This window comes from Macaca thibetana, chromosome 8 (genome assembly GCF_024542745.1).
Source record: "Macaca thibetana thibetana isolate TM-01 chromosome 8, ASM2454274v1, whole genome shotgun sequence".
NCBI classification, from domain to species: domain Eukaryota; kingdom Metazoa; phylum Chordata; class Mammalia; order Primates; family Cercopithecidae; genus Macaca; species Macaca thibetana.
In genome coordinates this window covers 53,709,342-53,729,938 of record NC_065585.1, presented here as the reverse complement: position 1 = coordinate 53,729,938, position 20,597 = coordinate 53,709,342, and the positions used below count along the sequence as shown (strand labels likewise).

Sequence of the window (20,597 nt, the reverse complement as noted above, 5' to 3'; positions counted from 1 at the left end):
CAGAGCTGTGCTGGTCTACAGAGAAGTTGTAGTGTGGTAGTTTATGAATATCGAACTACCTGTGTGCAAATCTCGTTTTCACACTATGTGACCTTAATCTTCTCTGTGCGCCAATTTTCTCATCTTTACAAAAGCAGATTTATTCATTCCACAGATATATGTTGAACCTAATATATAGTAGGCACTAGTCTAGGTACAAAGCATACAATGGTGAGGAACGCAGACCATGTCTTTCTTTTACTCGAAACCTTCCAGTGACTTCCAGTCACACTCAGAGTAAGAGCCTCTCTCATGGTTTACAAGGCTCTACATAACCTGCGAATACTCTTTTCCTCTTTGGTCTCATACCCTTTTATACTCTGTGCTAGCAACACCACCTTGCTTCTCCTTGAACCCACTAGTCATGCTTCTGGCTATGGATGTTTACACTTGCTCTTCCCTTTTCTGGGAATTTTGTTCTCTCCAATACCTGCTTAGCTCCTCCATTTATTTATTTATTTTAAATTTTTCTTTTCTAGAGATAAGGCTCACTCTGTTGACCAGGCTGGAGTGAGTGGCATGATCATGGCTCACTGCGACCTCAACGTCCTGGGCTCAAGCCATTCTCCCACCTTAGCCTCCACAGTAGTTGAGACTTCAGGCATGCACCACCATGCCTGGCAACTTTTTTTTTTTCATTTTTAAAACATGGGGCCTTGCTATGTTGCTCAGGCTGGTCTCAAACTTCCAACTTCAAGAGATCATCCTGCCTCAGCCTCCCAAAGTGCTGGGATCATAGGCATGAGTTGCCATGCTCAGCCAAATGCCTCTTTTAGGCAAGGGAAGCCAAGAATGAATAATTGGTTTAGCATTGTGAAGGTCATTTGTGAAATGATGAGAAGAAAAACATGACTGTGGTGACTTAAAGATGGAGGAGAAATTGATGACAGAGAGCATTACAAAAAATAGTATTTCCCTATAAGGTTGTTATGAGGATTAAAAGAGTAAAGTGCTTGAGAACAATTTCTTGCTCATTGTAAGCACCCAATAAATGTTAGCTATTTGTATTGTAATTGTTAAATCCCAACTGGTGGGTAGAACAAAATCTGAATACAAACAAGCCTCATTATGTGACAAATTGTACCTGCAGTCTCTAAAAGTCGATTATGATTAAGATATTATATATTCTCTCATTATGAATCTTGCAGGAATTTTTGGCCCATGGCCTAAGCAATATAGTGTCTTCATTTTTCTTCTGCATACCAAGTGCTGCTGCCATGGGAAGGACTGCTGGCCTGTATAGCACAGGAGCAAAGACACAGGTAACTGAATTGTTCCGCAGGGACAAAGTTCTGCTAGGCCTTTACTCCCATTCTAGGAGAGTGGGAAGAGCTAGCTTCTCTTTAAAGCCCGAAACTATTTTCAATAATTTAATTTTTTTCAAAGTTGTTTTAAGAAAGTCCTTCTCTCTCTCATCTCTTTCCTATAAATGACACTTCCGAAAGCTAAGGATTCAACAAGCAAACTAAAAAATTCTGTACAGATTGCAGCTTTGTGGTTAGCAACCTTTGAGGCCAAAGCTCCCTCTAGTGGTGCCTCTCTGTTTCTTTCTTTCTAATCTAAATGGTCAACATGACGTTTTCCCATTTTTAACTTCCTTTAAATAAATAAAATAGATTATATGAAAAAGAAATCAGTCATTGACACTGAAATTTCTGTCTATAGAGTTGTACAGGTATTTAAATGTATAATAAGATATCAGCACATATTTTAGGTTAAACAATTACTATATTTTTTAGGAACTCAAATCAATTTGACATGTATTGAGAGCCTGTGATATACCAGGCATTCTGCTGGGTACTGGTAAGATGATGATGATGATGATGATGATGATGATGATGACAATCCTAGTGATGAAGATGATGCTATTGATGATGATGGTGGCGGTGGTGGAAAAGATATTGAGTTGTGAGCCAGGCATTGGCTGTCATACTTTTGTTATAAATGAACTTGTTTAATCCTATGAAAAGTTAAACCTTTAATGATTTAGGCAACCTTAAGAAGGAGGTGTAATTATTATCCTCAGTTTCTAGATGAGAATGTTGAGGAAAAGAAGGTTAAAGTAACTTACCCAGGTCATAGAGGTAGTAAATGACAGAGCTGAGATTGGAACCCAGATAGATTTGCTCCAAAACTTGTGTCCTTAGCCACTATTTCTTATAAGAAAAATCATGAGTATCTTAGTGTAAAAAATTAATATTAACAGCTAACCGTTATTAAAACAATTTATGTTTAAGATAGGAATTAAATGAGAACCTTTAAAACATTATTTGTGCCATTTCACACATTCATTGGGAGTCTTCCATATTAAATACTTTTTTAGGTTGTGGAATAATTAATTTTGAAAAATATGTGGTTTTTGACTTTGTGGGCAAGTGATCAACAGATATTAAAATATCTTTAAATCTTGTGCAAAGTCACTTCACTAGTGGTGGGGCCAGGGCACAAGCCCAGGTTCTGGAGCCCAGCGCCGAACCACTCACTGTGTTTATTGAGCCTGACTCTGAAGATAGAAACATAGTACATCCACTCTGGTAAGAAACCAGGAAGAAATAACTATAGAATCCAGCAGGCACGATAACTCACACCGGTAATCCCAACACTGGGATTAAATTAAATCTTTTAATTTAAAGATTTAAATTAAAATATAGCATAAAACCAACTAATAAAACCCATATCAGTGTATCGTAGAGTACATGAAAGGAAGCAGTAACCAATTCTGAATGTATTGTAATTTGACAAATAATTGCCACAACTCATCAGCTAAGAAGTAAAATCCTCATTCAACCTTGGTTTATATGGCACAAGTAATCTGATGGATTTTTACACGGCTAGGATTTTCAAGCGTAGGGTCATCTTTTGTAGTGGCGTAAATGTTTTTGCAAACTATACTCTCAAATATTAGTGATCTAAATTTGAAGGTTTAATATGCAGTGAACTTAAATATTATTCCCTACTCTGATGACTCTTCTATCTGTAAAATCCTAGATTCCTATAGCAGTTTTTTTTTTTTTATTTTGGCAGAGTCTTGCTCTGTTGCCCAGGCTGGAGTGCAGTGGCACCACTACTGCTCACTGTAGCCTCAAACTCGTGGGCTGAAGTGATCCTTTCACCTCAGTATCCAGAGTAGCTGGAATAACAGGCATGCACCACCACACCTGCCTTTTTTTTTTTTTTTCAATTTTTAGTACAGATAAGGGTCTTGCTTTGTTGACCAGGCTTATTTTGAACTCCTGGCTTTGAGAAATCCTCCAACCTCAGACTCCCAGTGTTGGGATTACCGGTGTGAGTTATTGTGCCAGCTGGATTCTATAGTAATTTCTTCCTGGTTTCTTACCAGAGTGAATGTATTATGTTTCTTTCTTCATAGTCAGGTTCAATAAACACAGTGAGTGGTTAGGCGTTGGGCTTCAGAGCCTGGGCTTGTACCTTGGCCCCACCACTAGTGAAGTGACTTTGCACAAGTAACTTGACCTCTCTGGCATAAGTAGACTTGGTTGTTAAAGTAGAATTACTGCAACAACTAAAGGAGTAAATAATGCTTATTTAACACAATGCTTGAGCACTAAATGTCCTTAAAATGTTAACAATGATCATTGATTTTATTATTAGTATTATTTAAAAAATAGTTAAATATGTTTACAACCTTTTCTTAACATTTGATATTAAAACATCCTGGTATGGTCGAGACGCAGTGAGACGGTTTTCTAGTCCAAGTTGCCCCTTGACTGTGCGGCAGAATCTTGAGCAAGTTAACATATTCATTTATCACGTGGGCAGAGAAGGTTGAAGTAGAATCTTCGAAGTGTTTCCACTTTGAATGTGTTCCATACCTGGGGTTTCCTTAGGCATTTCCCTGCTTTTCTAATTACTATTTTAGTAATAATCAATCTATATGATTCATCTTTGTAATCTTTAATATTGTGTGTCTGAAAGAGAATAATTTGAGAAAGCTTTATACTTATTTTAAATTTGGGATTTTTTTTTTTTTTTTACTTTAGTTGGGTGTGCCTATGTTTGTTTAATATGGTTCGGATAAAGCAGCGCCCCTTCTCTTCTCTGTTCTGGAGGCCACACGTTTGAATGACTAGTACAACAGAATGTTTCTAAGGACTTTTTATTTAATAGGAATTTATTTTTCTGCTTGGTATTCTATTCATCAGACTTCAAAAGAAATGAAAGATATCTGACAAAACACTAGTCCAGGAAAACAAAGCTCAGTGGCAGAATATTTTCATGCTCCTCTGCTTGTTGAGATGGTCACTAATCTTTTCTACAGCTCCCATTAAATTGCACAGGGAAAGAATCTGATTTAATGTGCATACTCAAATTGAAGATGCTTTCCCATGGTAGTCATTTCAGACCTTTAACACTGCAAGTGTTAAGTTTATGTGGGTAAAACTGATAACTGACATGGTTCCGAGAAAGCACTATGCAAGCCAAGCCTTAAAAGTTTTGTTCTAAATAGACTATTTGTGAAAGCAATTTTCTATGTAACATGACTTCACAGAAGAACCCCTTAAATGGCTCTGACTCTCTTAGGGACTAGATTTATATCCCGTAAATTGACATAGATGACAAACAATCTTCAATTTTTAGGCTAATGACAACCAATCAAAGGATCAGTGATAATCATCTTACACTTGTTAATGAATTTACCAACTGACTTTTACTCAGAAACATTTCTGGTATTTCTGTAGAAATGGTATTTCTGTGCAAAGTTATCTTTACAAAATGCAAATGTGGGCATGTTATTTTTGCTTAAAGCCCTTAAAAGGCTTTGCATGGCTCTTAGAATTCAGATCATTCTGCTGTCTACCAGGCACTGAGTGCCTCCTGGCACAGCCTCCTCTTGGCCTGTTCTCCACCTCATTCTCAGACCTAGTCCTTCTCCAGCCCTTGTGGGTTCCAGTGTCTGTTCCCTTTGTTTTTGAGGCTGCCTTTCCCTTCCTCTCTATGTGAATTCCTCCCATCCTTCGTATCTCACTGCCACTTCTGGGTCTGTCGTGTTCCTCTTTGTCAACGTCCTTAGTGCTATTTGACATTAAATGTTCATTAGTGTGATTATATGATTGATGTCACCCGTCTATCCTTGACTTAAAGCTACTGGAGAACACAAAACCTTGTCTAGTTTGGTTCAGTGTATTCTCAGTGGCTAGCCCAGGACCTGGCATGTGGTAGGTGTTAGATAACTACTACAGAAAAGAATGAATGAGAAATGAGAGCTTCCAATAACTGTAAGAGAAAACTACCAGTTTTGCTGACATTAGAAGAGACTGGTCAGGCTGGACAGGTTTTTTTTTTAATTACTGCTTAATATCGCACATTTACAGAAAATCCCATTTAAAACCAGGCTTAGGATCATACACTTTAGAGAAGCATTATTGAACAGAAACATAATATGAGCTACACAGATAATTTAAATGTTCTAGTAGCCACATTTTTGAAGTACAAGAAATTGATAATTTTTATTTTATATTTTAATTTACTTAGTGGAGTCAAAATATTATCATTTTAATATTAATATTTCAAAGTTAATTTAAAAGTTATTAATGATATTTTAACATTGCTTTCTTATTGGTTCAAGCCTTCAAAATCTGGTATTTTAGATTTTGGGATACCTTAATATGAACTAGCCACATTTCAAGTCCTCAACAGCCATATGTGGCTGTTTTGACAGTGAATTTAGGACAATTTTATCTAGAAGTGAGCTGATGGTAAAGACTTCCAGTGCTTTAGAAAATGAAACCAAATGTTTGAATTGGAACAAGAGTTACTGATCATTTGATACCAAGTGCCCTGGTTATTACACACAATTCTATCTTCCTTTATGAAGAAATCCTTTTTACAGTGACCCCTTTTAGATGTGACACCCAAAGCATGCATATCTAAGAAAGGCCTTTAAGAGACTAAGAAATTTGTGGCACAGATTAGACAAATAGCACAAAAAAATGTTACACTTATTCCTTTTCTCCTTCCCTGTAAAGAACGGTTAAGTATGGGAGGCAGCTCAGTGTCCCCTGGCTTTCTTCCCTGCATGCTTCTCTTCACTTCCAACAGAGGAGATCCGCTGGTGCTCTGCAGGGAGCTCGGGAGGCATAACCAGGAGGGATGAGAGACTGCGTCTGCTGCACAGGCAGCTCAGCCACGACTGAAAACAACAGCTGGCATGTTTTTCTGCAACACTGAGATTGTCTCCGCACTCTAATTCACCAAACTGTATTCCTTTATTCTTTCAAAATTTGGCTAATTGCTTTCATCTCCTTTAAAACCTTCTTAATCTAGCTTTAGTTATCCAATGTCATCTCTCTGTTTTTTTCTTTCTGCCCTTTCCCATTTCTTTTGCCATTCCACTACTTTCCACAAGACTACGCATGCAGCGAGTTCAAGAACTGTTTACGCATTCTTTGACAACTACTTAGGAAGTAAATGACTGGTATCTCCTTCCACTCCCAACCAAATATATAGGTATGGCTAATAAAAATGCATGTGCGGTCATCTTTGTAACTAACATACAACATATAAAATAATTGTTTGAGAACGTAATAAGAATAAAATATAGATTATTTCATTATCTTTTATGCAGAATTAACTCTTAAATATCAGTAGTTATGATTTTCAAGCAAAAATATATTTGGACATTTAGTTGGTATGACATGGAAAGAAAGAGTTAAAGAGTAAAATCCTAGCCAGTGTTTGCCCAGTGGGTAATTGTGTGAACGCTTTACTAATTGCAGTAGAAGCCAACCTGAAACTTATTAAGAAGGAGCTAGTTTTGTTTTGTTTTCTGCAATTAAAAAAGGAACAAGTTCATCTCTTTTGTTCTGGTTTTAACTTGTTTTTCAAATTTTTCTAAAGGTAGGTCAGAGCAATGCAAGAAAATATTACCTCATATGCCAAGTAAAATATACGAAGAAAGTAGATGATACTTGAAATATAGCTTAAGTGGGTTATTATGGAATCTTGAAGTTAGAGAATTCTATTTTATACACTACAAATATCTGATCTTAATTTGAGCTCTTTTTGAATTTACTGAGTTGGCCAATTATGGAATGATGGCTTTCATTGCATAATCTCAAAGATATTTTTACAAATCCAAATATCAGTGTCCTGGCTTCTTCTTTATGAAGAGAATGAATACCAGTATTTTGAGAGCTTTGAGGGCAGACACTATAATATTATTAATTTCCATGACTGGAGAGTATATACGCTGCACAGAGCTGGTAAGAGTTTCTTGTCTGATTAGATGAACTTATCTTTTGACCAAGGGCATCAACAATGATAAGGCAAGTGCATTAAGGGAGCTAACATAATCCATTTGCTTATGGTCTATTTCATTACATGACTTACCATTAAAGGTAAACAAAGTCTTTTTCACCCATAGTTTGTCACTCTTTGCCAAATAAGATCCATTTAACTCTTGACTTATTTTGATTACAAGACTGAAATTGTAGTTCAATTGTTGTTGATGAACATACAAAGCACCATGTAAATAAAAGATAAATATTATTAGAGAAAAGCCCAAATGTAGTTGTGATTTACTGTTTTAAAATAGAATTATTTGGTTAGGTTGTAATTTCTATAACAGCTTTAGTGTATTATAATAAATTTGGGAATCTTAAAATATATTTGGTGTTCTTGGATCCCAATTCAGTACATATTTCATATTACCTTCATGCTTTCGAACTCCCTAGCTCTATGACCTTGGCATAATGACCTTGCCTCTCTGTGTCTCAGATCCTTCCAAGTAGTTGCAACTGCAACGGTCCAAAGTTCATTCCATCTCCTAAGATTTAGGGCTTTGCTGTCAGTTACATTGTAAAGATATGAGTGAAGAGTCCCACAAAAAGGGTACATGCCAGTGTCTTTTGTCTTACAATAAACCTTAGCTGTATTTTTTTCTTTTCATGTAAACATGGATTTACTGGATCACTGACTGAGCTCTCTGACTGGATCCTGTGAGCTGCACTCTGACACCTACCTGTTTGCAGTCTAGTAGAATGACAGGCATCATATTTTATTGTTTAAAAATTCTTACGTAAAATCACCAATTACTCCTAAATGATCAGTGTAGTGACAATTTGGTGTACTATAACTTCTTTTATGGGCAATCATTAGTTCCCCTACTGATTTAATTCCCAGGTAAGGATTGTTTTTCCCCTTTGTATGCTGAAGAGTGTTTGTGATGAGTTGCACAAACTATAGAAGGGAGAACAAGCTCCCTCAGCCTCTCCCAACAGGGAAAGGCCCTGAACGACTGCTTGCTTAGCAGAATAATTACAGCTACTGCCACTCCACTCTCCCTCTTCCCATATATACACCTTTTAAGAGTACCAGGTTAGGACAAGTGCTGGTGCTGGACTGACCCTGGGTGTGGACATATGCATGTAAGCAATTGTTAGAGATCTCTTCCCAGGTTTCTTTTTTTTTTTTAATTACTAAAAATCAGGTTTATGGAGGTATAATTTAGATATAGTAAAATTTATCCTTTTAAGGTATATGGTTCACTTTTTTGAAAAAAAAATTGCTGTGTAACAAGTAAAATCAAGATGTAGAATATTTCTATCACCGTAAAAAGTTTTCTCATACTCCTTTGTAGTTAATTCTTTGTCTTTACCTTCAGCCTCTAGCATCCTATAATTTATCTTTTTTTAGGATGTCATATATATGAAATCTTATAGTATGTAGTCTTTGTGTTTAGGTTCTTTCATTAGCTCAATGATTTTGAATTTCATCCATATTTTTTTAATTGCTGAGTTGTATTGTATAGATGTACTGCAATTTATTCACCAATTGGTTGATATTTTAGTTATTTATGATTTTGGTGTTTATGAATAAAAGTTCTATAAATACATATTTAGGTTTCACGTGGACATGTTTCATTTCTCTTAGCCAGTCCTGAGTCATAAGGTAAGTGTATGTGTAAGTTTATAAGACACTGCCAAACTGTTTCAGAGTAGCTGTACCATATTGCCTTCCCACTAGCAATGCCTGAGAATTCCAGTTGCTCTGAGTTTTTGCCAGCCTTTGATATTGATTGTTTGTTTATATATTTATTTTTAATTCAAGCAATTCTACTAGGTCCAAATTCCCTTTGATATCTCCATAATGATGTTCTAGGCATCTTCGTGACCCTGTGAAAGCCTTCTTTTCTCTTGTTAGGAAGGCAGTTTGGCCAAATGTTTTATTAAGTCCTGAACATTTGCTTCTGTGAAATCAAGTTCTTCATCAAGTGGAATATGGCTGTAGGAGTCAGGTGAATTGAATTGCCTTTTGTCAGCAGGCTGGCTGGTTAGAACATGATACTAATGGTCTTTCAGGCTTAGTAAAATGAAGCCTGTTCCACTGCCAGAGATCACTCCCATATCCCATATAACTACTTCACAACTGGAGCCTTTACTAACAAAGAACTCCAAATAAGAGGGTAAATGCTTCAGTGGAAATTATCAGCACAGAAGTACCCTAAGCCACATATTCAGTTATTGCCCAAACAACCTCCTACAAAATAAGGAGGGGAGTCAGGCTAAACACCAACAGGCTAAAGAACTTTTAATTGAAATGTCACTTTCACTATTAAACAAAAAAGCCATCGCTGTGATGTGTGATAAAAGTTGATGGTGTCCTATTTCTTTGTGTGAAATTGCTTTTCTCTCATCACTGACTTAATTTGATTGCACCAGTTTGTCAGCTGTCACATTTAACTTCCCTCAGCTGCAAAATATAGATAATGACAGTCTAAGCAATTTAACAGTTATGTGCCAACATTTTGTTTCTTCTAATCAAGATAAACTAAAATTATCCCCCCACCCCATAACTTTGACATAATAAAAAAGTTCAAGGTTTTCTTTTTCCTTTTTGTCTGTCTTGTATTTTACAGGTGGCTTGTCTAATATCTTGCATTTTCGTCCTTATAGTCATCTATGCAATAGGACCTTTGCTCTACTGGCTGCCCATGGTACGGTAGTGCTTTTTCACTATCTACTTTTTAATTTAACTTTTCATGAGAATCACTATATATAAAATTTCTTGGAAGTATAACCTCAACAATCATAAATCTAGAAACCATGTTACAGAAGTAAAGTCTGAATGAGGGAGGTATGGAAAGCTACCACATTTGAGGCAGGCATGGGAGGGGGTACTGTGGCTGTTTTTTTTAAGTTTTTGGCTCTCACATAAGAATGGCATTGTGGAAATAGATTCATTCCGTGCTCATCTGGAGGGTGAAATTAGGCATAGTCGGTTATAAGAAGTATAAATTTTACTAAAACTTTGTTAGAAAAACATATGTGCTAGGGCAAGGAAATAGGAAACAAAATACAGCTTCCCACTGTTGATATGTCTGTTATACAAAGTGACTCAGAACATTAGTGCCAGTGCTTCATCTTCTTCTTCATAAGGCTGAGGCACCAAAGGAATGCAAAACACTGGGCTTATGAGAGCCAGTCTCCATCCTTTGTTATTCTAATTTTTCACGTGTGTAGTGAGAATAAACCATTTCCATGGGAGGATCTTCCAATAATCAAGTTTGCTTTTCAAGAGAGTTATAAATATCTTCAGGTGAAGTCAGATAATTGACATTTAAGGCAATTATAAGAAAATATATGATGTACATATTTAATTTCATGCAACAAATATATTTCAAACAAATGACCATGAATATGTATAGTTAAGAGGGCATTGAGCTTCATGACATTCACCCTTACAGTTTACTTATTTTCTTTTTGTTCTTATTGTTTAGAATTATACAAATATTACCTTATGAATTTCTAGAAAATATATTATTTTCTTAAAGTACAGTAATAGGTTAGTTTTAAACAAAACAAACATTGCTTTTGTCTTCTAATTGGTGATTGCTTTTCTCTATTAAGTACTTTAAAAACAAAACAATAAAATACCTTGGCCCTTCTAAATTTACGTTACAATTTTTATGTTGCTTTATCTTCAACTTACATTTTATTTCTAGTGTGTCCTTGCAAGCATTATTGTTGTGGGACTGAAGGGAATGCTAATACAGTTCCGAGATTTAAAAAAATATTGGAATGTGGATAAAATCGATTGGGTAAGTAGAAATTTGACCTAAAACTATCCCTTTTCTGCTTAAACTTATGTTACCAAATACACACTAATAATTTTATTTGCAGCAGATAGATTTAGCCATTTGAGACTTGTACACTTTACAAACTACCATTTATTTTTTCCAAAATCTTAATAAAAGCATTGAAATATATATGAAACAGAAATAGAGTTTGGTCAAATTTTGATGAATGTGTAGTTTGAGAACTTTTAAAGAAATGCTAATAATTTCAGTGAATTTGGGATGCCTAATTTACAATATGAATTAATTTTGGAAGTAAGACTTACCAGGGAAATAGACACTAATAGAAATGTGACAATTTATAACCTGTATGAAAAACTATCATTAATCACTAAGAATGCATGCTGCGTGCATATAGGGTGAACCTCTTAATGGTGACCACTTTCATTCTAAATATGAAAGGTGTCATGAATTGCCTTTTAAATGGGTTACATTAAGAGGACCATGCTTGAAACAGATTAAAATATACTGAACCATGATAAAGTATGATTTCTACTAACATAAATAGCCCACGGATTCTAGAGAAACCTATCTATGCAAGAGCAATCCAGAATACTCTCCCTCTCCAATATGGGAGATGTACTTCATAAGTACCCTCTGTTTAGCTTTACTATGACAGTCACCATATTGAAATATAATTATTAATATGAAATACACATTTTCTCTTCTTCAGATCATTTTCTCTGAGAAATTTTGGGATATTATTTATGCTGGTGCCTACTTTCATAATATTCCTCCTGGGGCTCAGTATTACTGAGCTCCTACCAAAGTACAATGCTGGGCACCATGAGGAATGTGCAGATGAAAAAAGAACTGTCCAGTCTCTCCAGACAGTTATTTGTGGAGGAAGTAGACACAGAAACACTAACTTATTATGCAAGACAGGATACAACATGACCTGGAGGGAAAAGTAGGAGCTTAGTTTTGGGGAAAATAGAGGCAGGAACATTTAATTTGGACTGATTAACATGAAAGACTGTCACAGAAGAGCTGAAATATGAACTGAGACTTGAAGGAACAGTATATTGTAGGCAGAACAAGAGGCCAAAATTAACCGTGACCTTTTAAAGGTGATATATGTTAGGTGGCTCATAGAAACAAAGAAATGAGAAGATGCAAACTTACTCAACAAGCTACTTGATTACCCTATGGTATTTGGCATGGGTAGAACATATAATGTGAGGATGGAAGTAGTGACAGATGATGCTGGAAAAGTTAAGAATGGGTTGGATTGGGAAAGGCAACTCATGTCTTACAAATATGATTTGATTTCATTATGAAGGCAGTGAGACAGCACTGAAAGGTGAAATAAGAATAAAATGTATGTATTAGAAAGGTCACTTGAGTAGTTTGAGGAAGACGGATCAAACTGGTGAAGTATACAGAAATTGGAGCACTGCTTTAGACCTTCGGGCATATAAATGAGGAAGGCCTAGACCAAGGCTGAGACCATGAAGTACAAGAAAAAATCAGAAGGAAAATATCAAAGAGATTGTATTTGTTAGTCCTCACCACCAGTTCATTATATAATGTGGATCAGTTGGAAAGACTTCTGAGTTTCTATTTAGGAACACCAGTGGAGGAAGATGGTATCATTCACTGAGTTATAGGATATAGAAAATTCTATTGTTTAGATGCATTTAGTGGTTACCTCTAGTCTTAAAAAAAAAAAAAAAAAAAGATTCTCCTACCCGAGTTATTTACCTCTTTGTTTTCTGTACGTCACCAAGTAGTTTTCCACGAACTCATGTGTTTTATATTCCTTGAGATATTTCATTGTGACAATATCTGCTTGTTTTCATACTAGAAAGAAGTTTTTGACTGAGTGTAAAATGCTTTCTCTCAGGTTTTTTTAATCTTAACATTATCTTTAGGCATTGAGGGATAAAGTAGATTTTATCCCTCATAATTTTTTTGTTGTTATTATAAGTAAGCTTGTTTTTCTACATGGATGCCCAATGAAGTTCTTTCTTCTTACTCATGAAGTTTGGTACTATTATCAGAATATTACTGTGGTTGAGCACTCAGTTTCAAATTTCTGAGCATGACATAATCTTTTGATCTCATAATCAGGAATTATTTACAAAATTTTTCTTCTAATTTATCTTTGAATATTTTTTCAAATCTATGTATTCTGCTGTCTTTTTAGTGAATTTTCTATTTGTTTTTACTTTGTTTTCCTTCATATCTAAATATTTTCCCAGGATTATTTTGTTTTTCTGTGTAAGTGATTTCTTTGGACTAGTCACATATCTCCGATTATGTATTTCTAGTTGTGATTATCTTACTTCTTAATTTTAAACATGGCTTTTATTTTCATTCATTTTCTTTCCTGTATTATTCTAGCCTGCCTGCTTTTTATCTCCTTCTGTTTTTCTGTTTTTCATTGATCATTCCTTCTTTGAATTTTTATATTTAAGGTTTTTTTCCTGAGATTATATTGCCTATTACATATCCGAATCTATCTTTTGCCTCTTATTCATTATTTTCTTTCTTTATTTTCCTCATTTCCATGAATAGGGCCCTTGATGATTTATTTAGAATTGTAATGCATTTTTTAGGGGACCTATCTGCTGGAAAACAACATAGGGAGAGCCGGAGGTTGGAAATGAGGTAGAGCAGCCCGCAGTTCTGATTTAGATCATTGAAGCAAAGCCTCAGAAATCACAGGTTCACTGGTGATCTCACGCTGTTGTCATCTCTCCATTCTTCATCTTGTTTTACTTCCTGCAGTCACCTTTACTTAGGAAGTCAGATTGTAAGTGATACAAATGGCCTTTCACTCTGCAGTCCTCTGGTATCAAATAAATCTCTATGGGTACATTTCATTTTTCTCTGGTAGCCCATCTTTGACCTTAGAACTTAGAAGCTGTTGCCCCTAAAAGCTCTTACCAGATTATTGTACAGAATTTTCAGGATTCTGGCATTTAAGCAAAAATCTATACTTGATTGAGCTCTGAGGATAAGTTTGTTGGCTTCGAGTGTCCTCCTTGATTATCACCCAAATTTCACAGTATTTGGCAAGTCTATATCGTATTTTGTAGTTAGAAGTTTTGACCATGTTCTGGCTTCATTGATGCTGATTTTTTCCCTTCTGTATTCACATTTTATATTGTTTTGGGTGGATTTTAATAGAGGAGGGTTGAGTTAAAATGCCTTTAACATACTCTCTAAATCTGATATCCAAATCTATACTTAGAACATTAATTCTAGCAACAGTATGGCAGGTGGTTTACAACGCAGATAACAAAAGCAGAGAGTTATGTAGGACACTGTCAAAAGAGTTGACGAAAGGAACAGTGTGAACTAAAGCATCATTAATAATTTGAGAAAAGGATATGACTTGAGATATTTTTTCTTAACAATTTATAGAACTTGTGAAATGATTGGACAGGTAGATTAAAGAGGAGGAAAAGTAAAATATGATTCCATACCTTCTGATTAGAGTGTATTGAAGGATATTAGTGTTATAACTGAAGGAGAACATTGGAGGAAGGACAGATTCTGGGGTGAAGTTAATGAGTTCGCATTTGGACATGTTAAGTTTGAAGGTGTTTGATAGCTAAAAATTGTTTAAGAGCTTAGAATTTGTAGTCTCCTACTTAGATGTGATAGTTAAATACTTGGAGTAAGTAGGCAATAGGGTGCGGGCAAAGATATGGTGTGAGAAAGGTGAGGTGGATATAGCAGGTGCATGATGATTCAGTGGGACATTGGGTTTAGCTTGAAAATAGCCTTCTGTGGTTGGAGTGAATAGGTATCTCTTAGTTGCCAAGGGATTCAACAGTGAAAAGCCATGGATTATTGGGTTATTGGGCATAGCATTCAAAGGATTATTGGACTATTGGGCACAGCATTCAAAGTATGAATATTGCACAGACTTTTGAGGATATAGGCTATATACCCAATATGTATAATGTCTAGATTACTAAATAGATGGACTATGCCTAGAATATCATGGAAGTAAAATTATCCAAGATATTTTTGGGTGTGTGTGTGTGTGTGTGTGTGTGTGTGTGTGTGTAAACTAATTTGAAGGTTTAAAGTTTAAAATATCATGTACATAGTCATCACATGGAAAATTAGAAACTGTTTCACCTCTTTACATTTTTTATTATGCTTTAAGTTCTAGGGTACATGTGCACAATGTGCAGGTTTGTTACATATGTACCCATGTGCCATGTTAGTGTGCTGCACCCATTAACTCGTCATTTACATTAAGTATATCTCCTAATGCTATCGCTCCCCCCTCCCCCCTCCTCACAATAGGCCTAACAGTTTAATATTGATGCTATTTTGAGTTGTTAGTCAAAACCCTCTTTGAAGTAATGAGAAAATAGGTGTCCAAATGGAGACTCATTGGCTCAGAACTGAGTTTGAATAGCTGAACATTGGATACAGAATTCAGATCTGTAAAAATTTAATAATAGGGATCTGCCACAAAAACAGATAGTAGAATAGTTAGGCTAGGGGGAAGTGAGGTAATTTAGTAGCTGTTAAACTGTGCTTTATGCCGATGTATTTTCTACAAAGACAAAGGATTGTGTCCCCTACTGAAGGTCAACACTGGGGTTAGTTTGTGTTTGGGGACTGTGAGTGCCAAATAGGGAAGACAGCAAGTAGGAACACATAACAAAAATAAAAAATAGGGGCCCAAGAGTCAACTAATTCTTGATAACTGTGACAACTAGCATTTGAGTCTTTAACAGGAATTATTACAGAATGCTATTGGGATTTATTCTAACTAATGGAACTATTTATTGGTCTATGTTATTAATTTCCATTTGATATTTTTTCAAAGCTATAAAGGTAGCCCCAGGAAATAAGTAAGCATTTGGAAAGCCCAACTTATAATAGATGATGTTGTGGGAGAGTAAATATGCTTTAAAAATAGAACCAGATGGTACCAAAATTTCTGGTTGCTCTGATGAATTCTGGCCTCCAGGCTCTATGGTTTTTTAAGTGGCAGGGACCAGGATCCTTAGTTCCCTATGCCATATTGAATCGTGTGAGGATGGCCCAGAGGAATTAGACTTATAAAGCTTTTGGTGAGGTATTATTCTGCCACACTTGGGCAGATTCAGTTAGCATTTGAGAATGAGTGAAACTCAGAGTCATCATGGGAAGCTAAAATAATGGTCAAAAACTTGCAGCCTTGTTTTGTATATGATTAAGTATAGCATAATACACCAGGAAGAAAAAAACACTCTATATATAAACAGAAGACTCAAATGGCTGTGTGTTCACCTGAATAAAGAAAAACCATCTCAGCTGGGAATGCATAATAAGTAATAACCTAGCATTACATTTGTAGATGATGGATCTTAACATGACATTCATTTAAATTGTATTTTCTCTTTTACTCCAGAATGTTTGTTTGTCCTACATCAAAAGGAATTTTCTGGATAAAATTCCCTCCATTTGCTTCCAAGGGCTCGGCTTTTCAAAAAAACCTGTTAAGAATCACTCAAACTTAGTGTAGATAAATAATCCAGACAAAGGAGAAGCATTTCAAAAACAGCAACAAAAAAGAGCCCTTTAGAAATATTTATTTCAGACTTGTCTGAAAAACATTTACACTCCTTCCCTCCCCAAGATTCTGCTATTTTTAGAATACAGAAACGCTTCTAACTTCCTCATTTGTGTATGGAATTAAAATATGTTTTCAAAGATGTTTTAAAGTAAAGTGATAATATAGCTATTGGGACAGAAATAAACAAATTTAGAATTGCAGTCAGAGGCAAAGTGCCGCAAGTTTTGGAAGGAAAAGACAGAGGTTAAAAACATTGTTTGTTTACTGTTTGATAAATGCAGGATTTAGTGTTAAGAAAATATAACCTGTATTTCACAAATTATTTTGCTTTTAAATATAATTTTTCAGCACTAAGCTTAGAAATTCCAACTATAATACAATATCTTTTTGCAAATTATAATTTTAAGTGGTGAACAAAACAGCAATAACTTTGGTATTCCAACTAAAAGAGAATTAGAGTTTCATGTAATCTTTGGAAATGTTCCCAAAAACCAAGTTGGCCCTGATATTTTAGCTTTCATACTGAATGGCCCCTTACAAATAAAATTATAATGATCTCTATAGTGATTGATCTAAAAGTGGCATTGGCAGCATTGTTTGACTCAGTCATTTTAAAATTAGGCTTCCTGAGCCTTATGTATTAATAAATGACATTAGTTATTTTTATGGCAGTCCTAGAAGACAAAATATTGTTGAGAATGACCAAAAATCTGTACACAATTGCTTGTAATAATATTACATTAAATGAGAAAGCAGAGGGAAATCATGGCATGCTTTTGAACCATACACATCAACCAACTATTTACAGATCTTAAATATAGTGTTTGTTGGGGATTGAACTAAGGGTTGGCAGTGTCTGGAAATAAAAGAAGAAACTTTTCCCCACCTCTGCTGCTGAGAGTCTGATGGAGCAGGATTTGTTTCTGTATTTCTGAACTTCTATTTACCACTTGTTAAGTAGTATCTTCTTGCTGAGAGATCTGGTCACAAGAGTGTTAAGAATACAATTGTGAAGAACTTAGCAATCATGAGAAAGAAGTGAATTCCAAAGGATTCACAACTTCTGTTTCTTGTTTTTCTTTCAGGGCATATGGGTCAGTACATATGTATTTACAATATGCTTTGCTGCCAATGTGGGACTGCTGTTTGGTGTTGTTTGTACCATAGCTATAGTGATAGGACGCTTCCCAAGGTAGGACCCTATCTAAATGCTCTGTTTATTCGGACACAGCAGCAAAATACATGGTTACTTGCCATATGGTACTTGCTAGTTACTTTTATTTCTGTGTAACATATAGTACTACAATCTCATGTTTTTCTTGCTGTCAGAGAACTAGGGACAAACAGATAAGAAAATGTTTCATCTGCATATGATATTTAACAATGTTGATCTTAATGAAGATAAATAGCTTATCAACATTATAAAATAGAATATATAAACTCTTTTAAAATAAATAAACCTCTTAGCCTTATACTGCATTATAGAGAGATTTCTTTAAATTAAGTGAAGATAGTAGCTAATGATCACAAATCATTTCACAATATAATTAAATAACTTCAGAACATTTTATTTTTCAGAAGTCAGATTAATCTATTTTCTAGATAACTTATTGAGAAACACACTCTCTTTTTGTCATTTTACTGAAAATTTATAAATCATTTCCCTAGTCTGACCAATGCTTTTTCTGCTTTACAAAGTATTCATCTGGGAATAATGTTTCTATTTACTTCACATCCATCTTTCCCTTAAAGTTATTTGTGACATAATGTATTCTAAAAAATGTTGTTTTATCTCTATAGAGTCTTTCTTTATAGAATTTATATATTCAGATTCAATATTATCCAGTCCTATCTTGCGATTGATTCTTTTCTTGCTTTTCATTAAAACAGTATTTTATCAATGCTGCATACTCTCTTGCCTTTTCTCTTTTATAATTCTTCTTTACTAATCTACATGTAGTAGCTTGGAGAGATGGGACTCTGTTTATATGCCTCTGTTGTTAACCTCTATCCCCAAATATCCTAGAGATATAGAGATTTACCAATGTCCTCTTATGAACAAATGGGTTATAGAATATAAATCATTTCAGACACATTCTAGTTATTAAATGACTACTTTTGGTTTCTTCATTGTTTATATAATGATTAGGAAATGACTTGTTTTGTTTTCTATCTGCTTTAATTTTAGAGCAATGACTCTAAGTATAAAAAACATGAAAGAAATGGAATTTAAAGTGAAGACAGAAATGGACAGTGTAAGTTTAGTTTTACTTTTCCTTTATGCAATTGTTAATCATTTTGTGGGTGAGATAATTTTAAGATATCACAAAAATTAGATAAATTATGATAGTTAAAAATATAATTGTTTTTAATTATTATAAACTTCGAATGGTACATATGTGATCACAATATATGTGGCAAACGACATGCAACAAATCAATAGAACAAAAGAAAATCTCTTTGGATCCAGCATTCAGATAAAAGTGTAGCATGGTTCCTAGAACCACAGTTCACTGTAGAATCATGGTCAAGATTGATTCAGGCATTTGGACACCTCTTTTCCATTACTGAGTTGCATAAAGTAATCAAACTAAACTGATAGTCTATTCTGAATTAAGTCATGGAGAAAGATAGAAATAGGAAAGGGAATGAAGCAAATTTGGTTCATGGTATTGCTTTTTTTTTTTTTTTTTTTTAACTCAGTCAACTGTGTGTTAGCAGAGGGTAATTCAGTCCAATGGCTACAGAATGCCAATAGAGTTGGTTTCTTACACAGTGGGAACCTTTTTAAGGACACAACTTGTATAAACAGTCTTGCTCTGCTCATGCTTAGGAAAGTCAATTGATTATGTCTGAATTCTAGTTTGTTGTTCTAAAGGATGACTATAACAGTTTAAAGTGAGGGGGAAAATGTTGACTTGAAATATTTTTGCCAATTAAAAAAAAATTGCCCTCATTTTGAACCTGCTTTGTAAATGTTTGACTAACCTTTTTCCCTTTATTTTTCACATACACTTGTTTCAGTATCTCATAATTCCCCTAAGGATAGAGTAAACTGGCCTCCCACCAGAAGGACCAGTGTCAGGGTATTTCCAAATAGACTGGAAATAGGAAGTAGCATCAGGAACCCTCTGCAGCACCCAAGGGAATGGCTTATGTTTTTAATACTATGGAAAGATTTGTTTCACAGAGAGCTATTTGGGTTCAGGGCCTTCCAGGGTGTTCTAGGCTCAAGTTTTCCACCAACTTTGCCTTTTGTTTCTTTCCTTAATTTTTCCATGGGAATTTAGTGCTTGTGCAAAGCCCCAGACTGACTTTTGGGCCCCTGAAGTCCCCTGTGTATCCACACCACAAGTACACATGTATTAGCCCTGACCTCCTTAGCTTTGAGACTGAATTTGGCTTTGGATTTGACTATTTTCAGCTTAAAAATCACTGTTTAATAAATTGTCTAATCCTTAACTTCTTCTTGGGCTAAACATGTAGAGAAGTGAATGAGGGGATTTGCAGGAAGATGAAAATGCTAGAAATTTCTCCACATCTTTAAGTCTTGATTGATTTCAGTCTAGTCACTGACCTGAATAATAACTGTTTCACATGGAGATTTAAATTTTATTATAATATTACATCTCTCTAATTTCTCAATGTTTTTTATAAAAAATAAGAGGGACAAAACTAAGATAAAGCAAGAGTTGAATGTAAGTTCTCAGGTGGAATTTTCACTAAATTAAAATAATCTGTCATTTATCTTTTCCATTTATGCACTCTTCCACCTCTTCTTCATGTGAAATGACCCTTCGTGATTTGAGAGATCTCTTCCCACTCAGTGAATTTAACCCCACTGATAATTTCTTTTCTAGAACAATTTGAATCTCCATTCTTTAACAAATACATTTTTTTCATATTAACTTAAAACAGCACACTGGCACA

General features: G+C 35.0%; 2 protein-coding genes across 3 annotated transcripts in view; one reads left to right on the top strand and one right to left on the bottom strand.

Annotated features, from left to right (window-relative positions):
• The window catches only part of PIP4P2 (phosphatidylinositol-4,5-bisphosphate 4-phosphatase 2), a 724,054-nt gene that overhangs the window by 349,698 nt on the left and 353,759 nt on the right, over positions 1–20,597 (bottom strand). The window lies entirely within an intron of this gene.
• SLC26A7 (solute carrier family 26 member 7) overlaps positions 1–20,597 on the top strand; it is a 144,034-nt gene that overhangs the window by 91,200 nt on the left and 32,237 nt on the right. For both annotated transcript variants that reach the window (XM_050802618.1, XM_050802617.1), the window contains 5 exons: positions 1,188–1,301; positions 9,917–9,994; positions 11,003–11,098; positions 17,753–17,859; positions 18,856–18,922. In XM_050802618.1, coding sequence (XP_050658575.1) covers positions 1,188–1,301; positions 9,917–9,994; positions 11,003–11,098; positions 17,753–17,859; positions 18,856–18,922 — 462 coding nt within the window. The remainder of the gene's footprint in view (positions 1–1,187; positions 1,302–9,916; positions 9,995–11,002; positions 11,099–17,752; positions 17,860–18,855; positions 18,923–20,597) is intronic.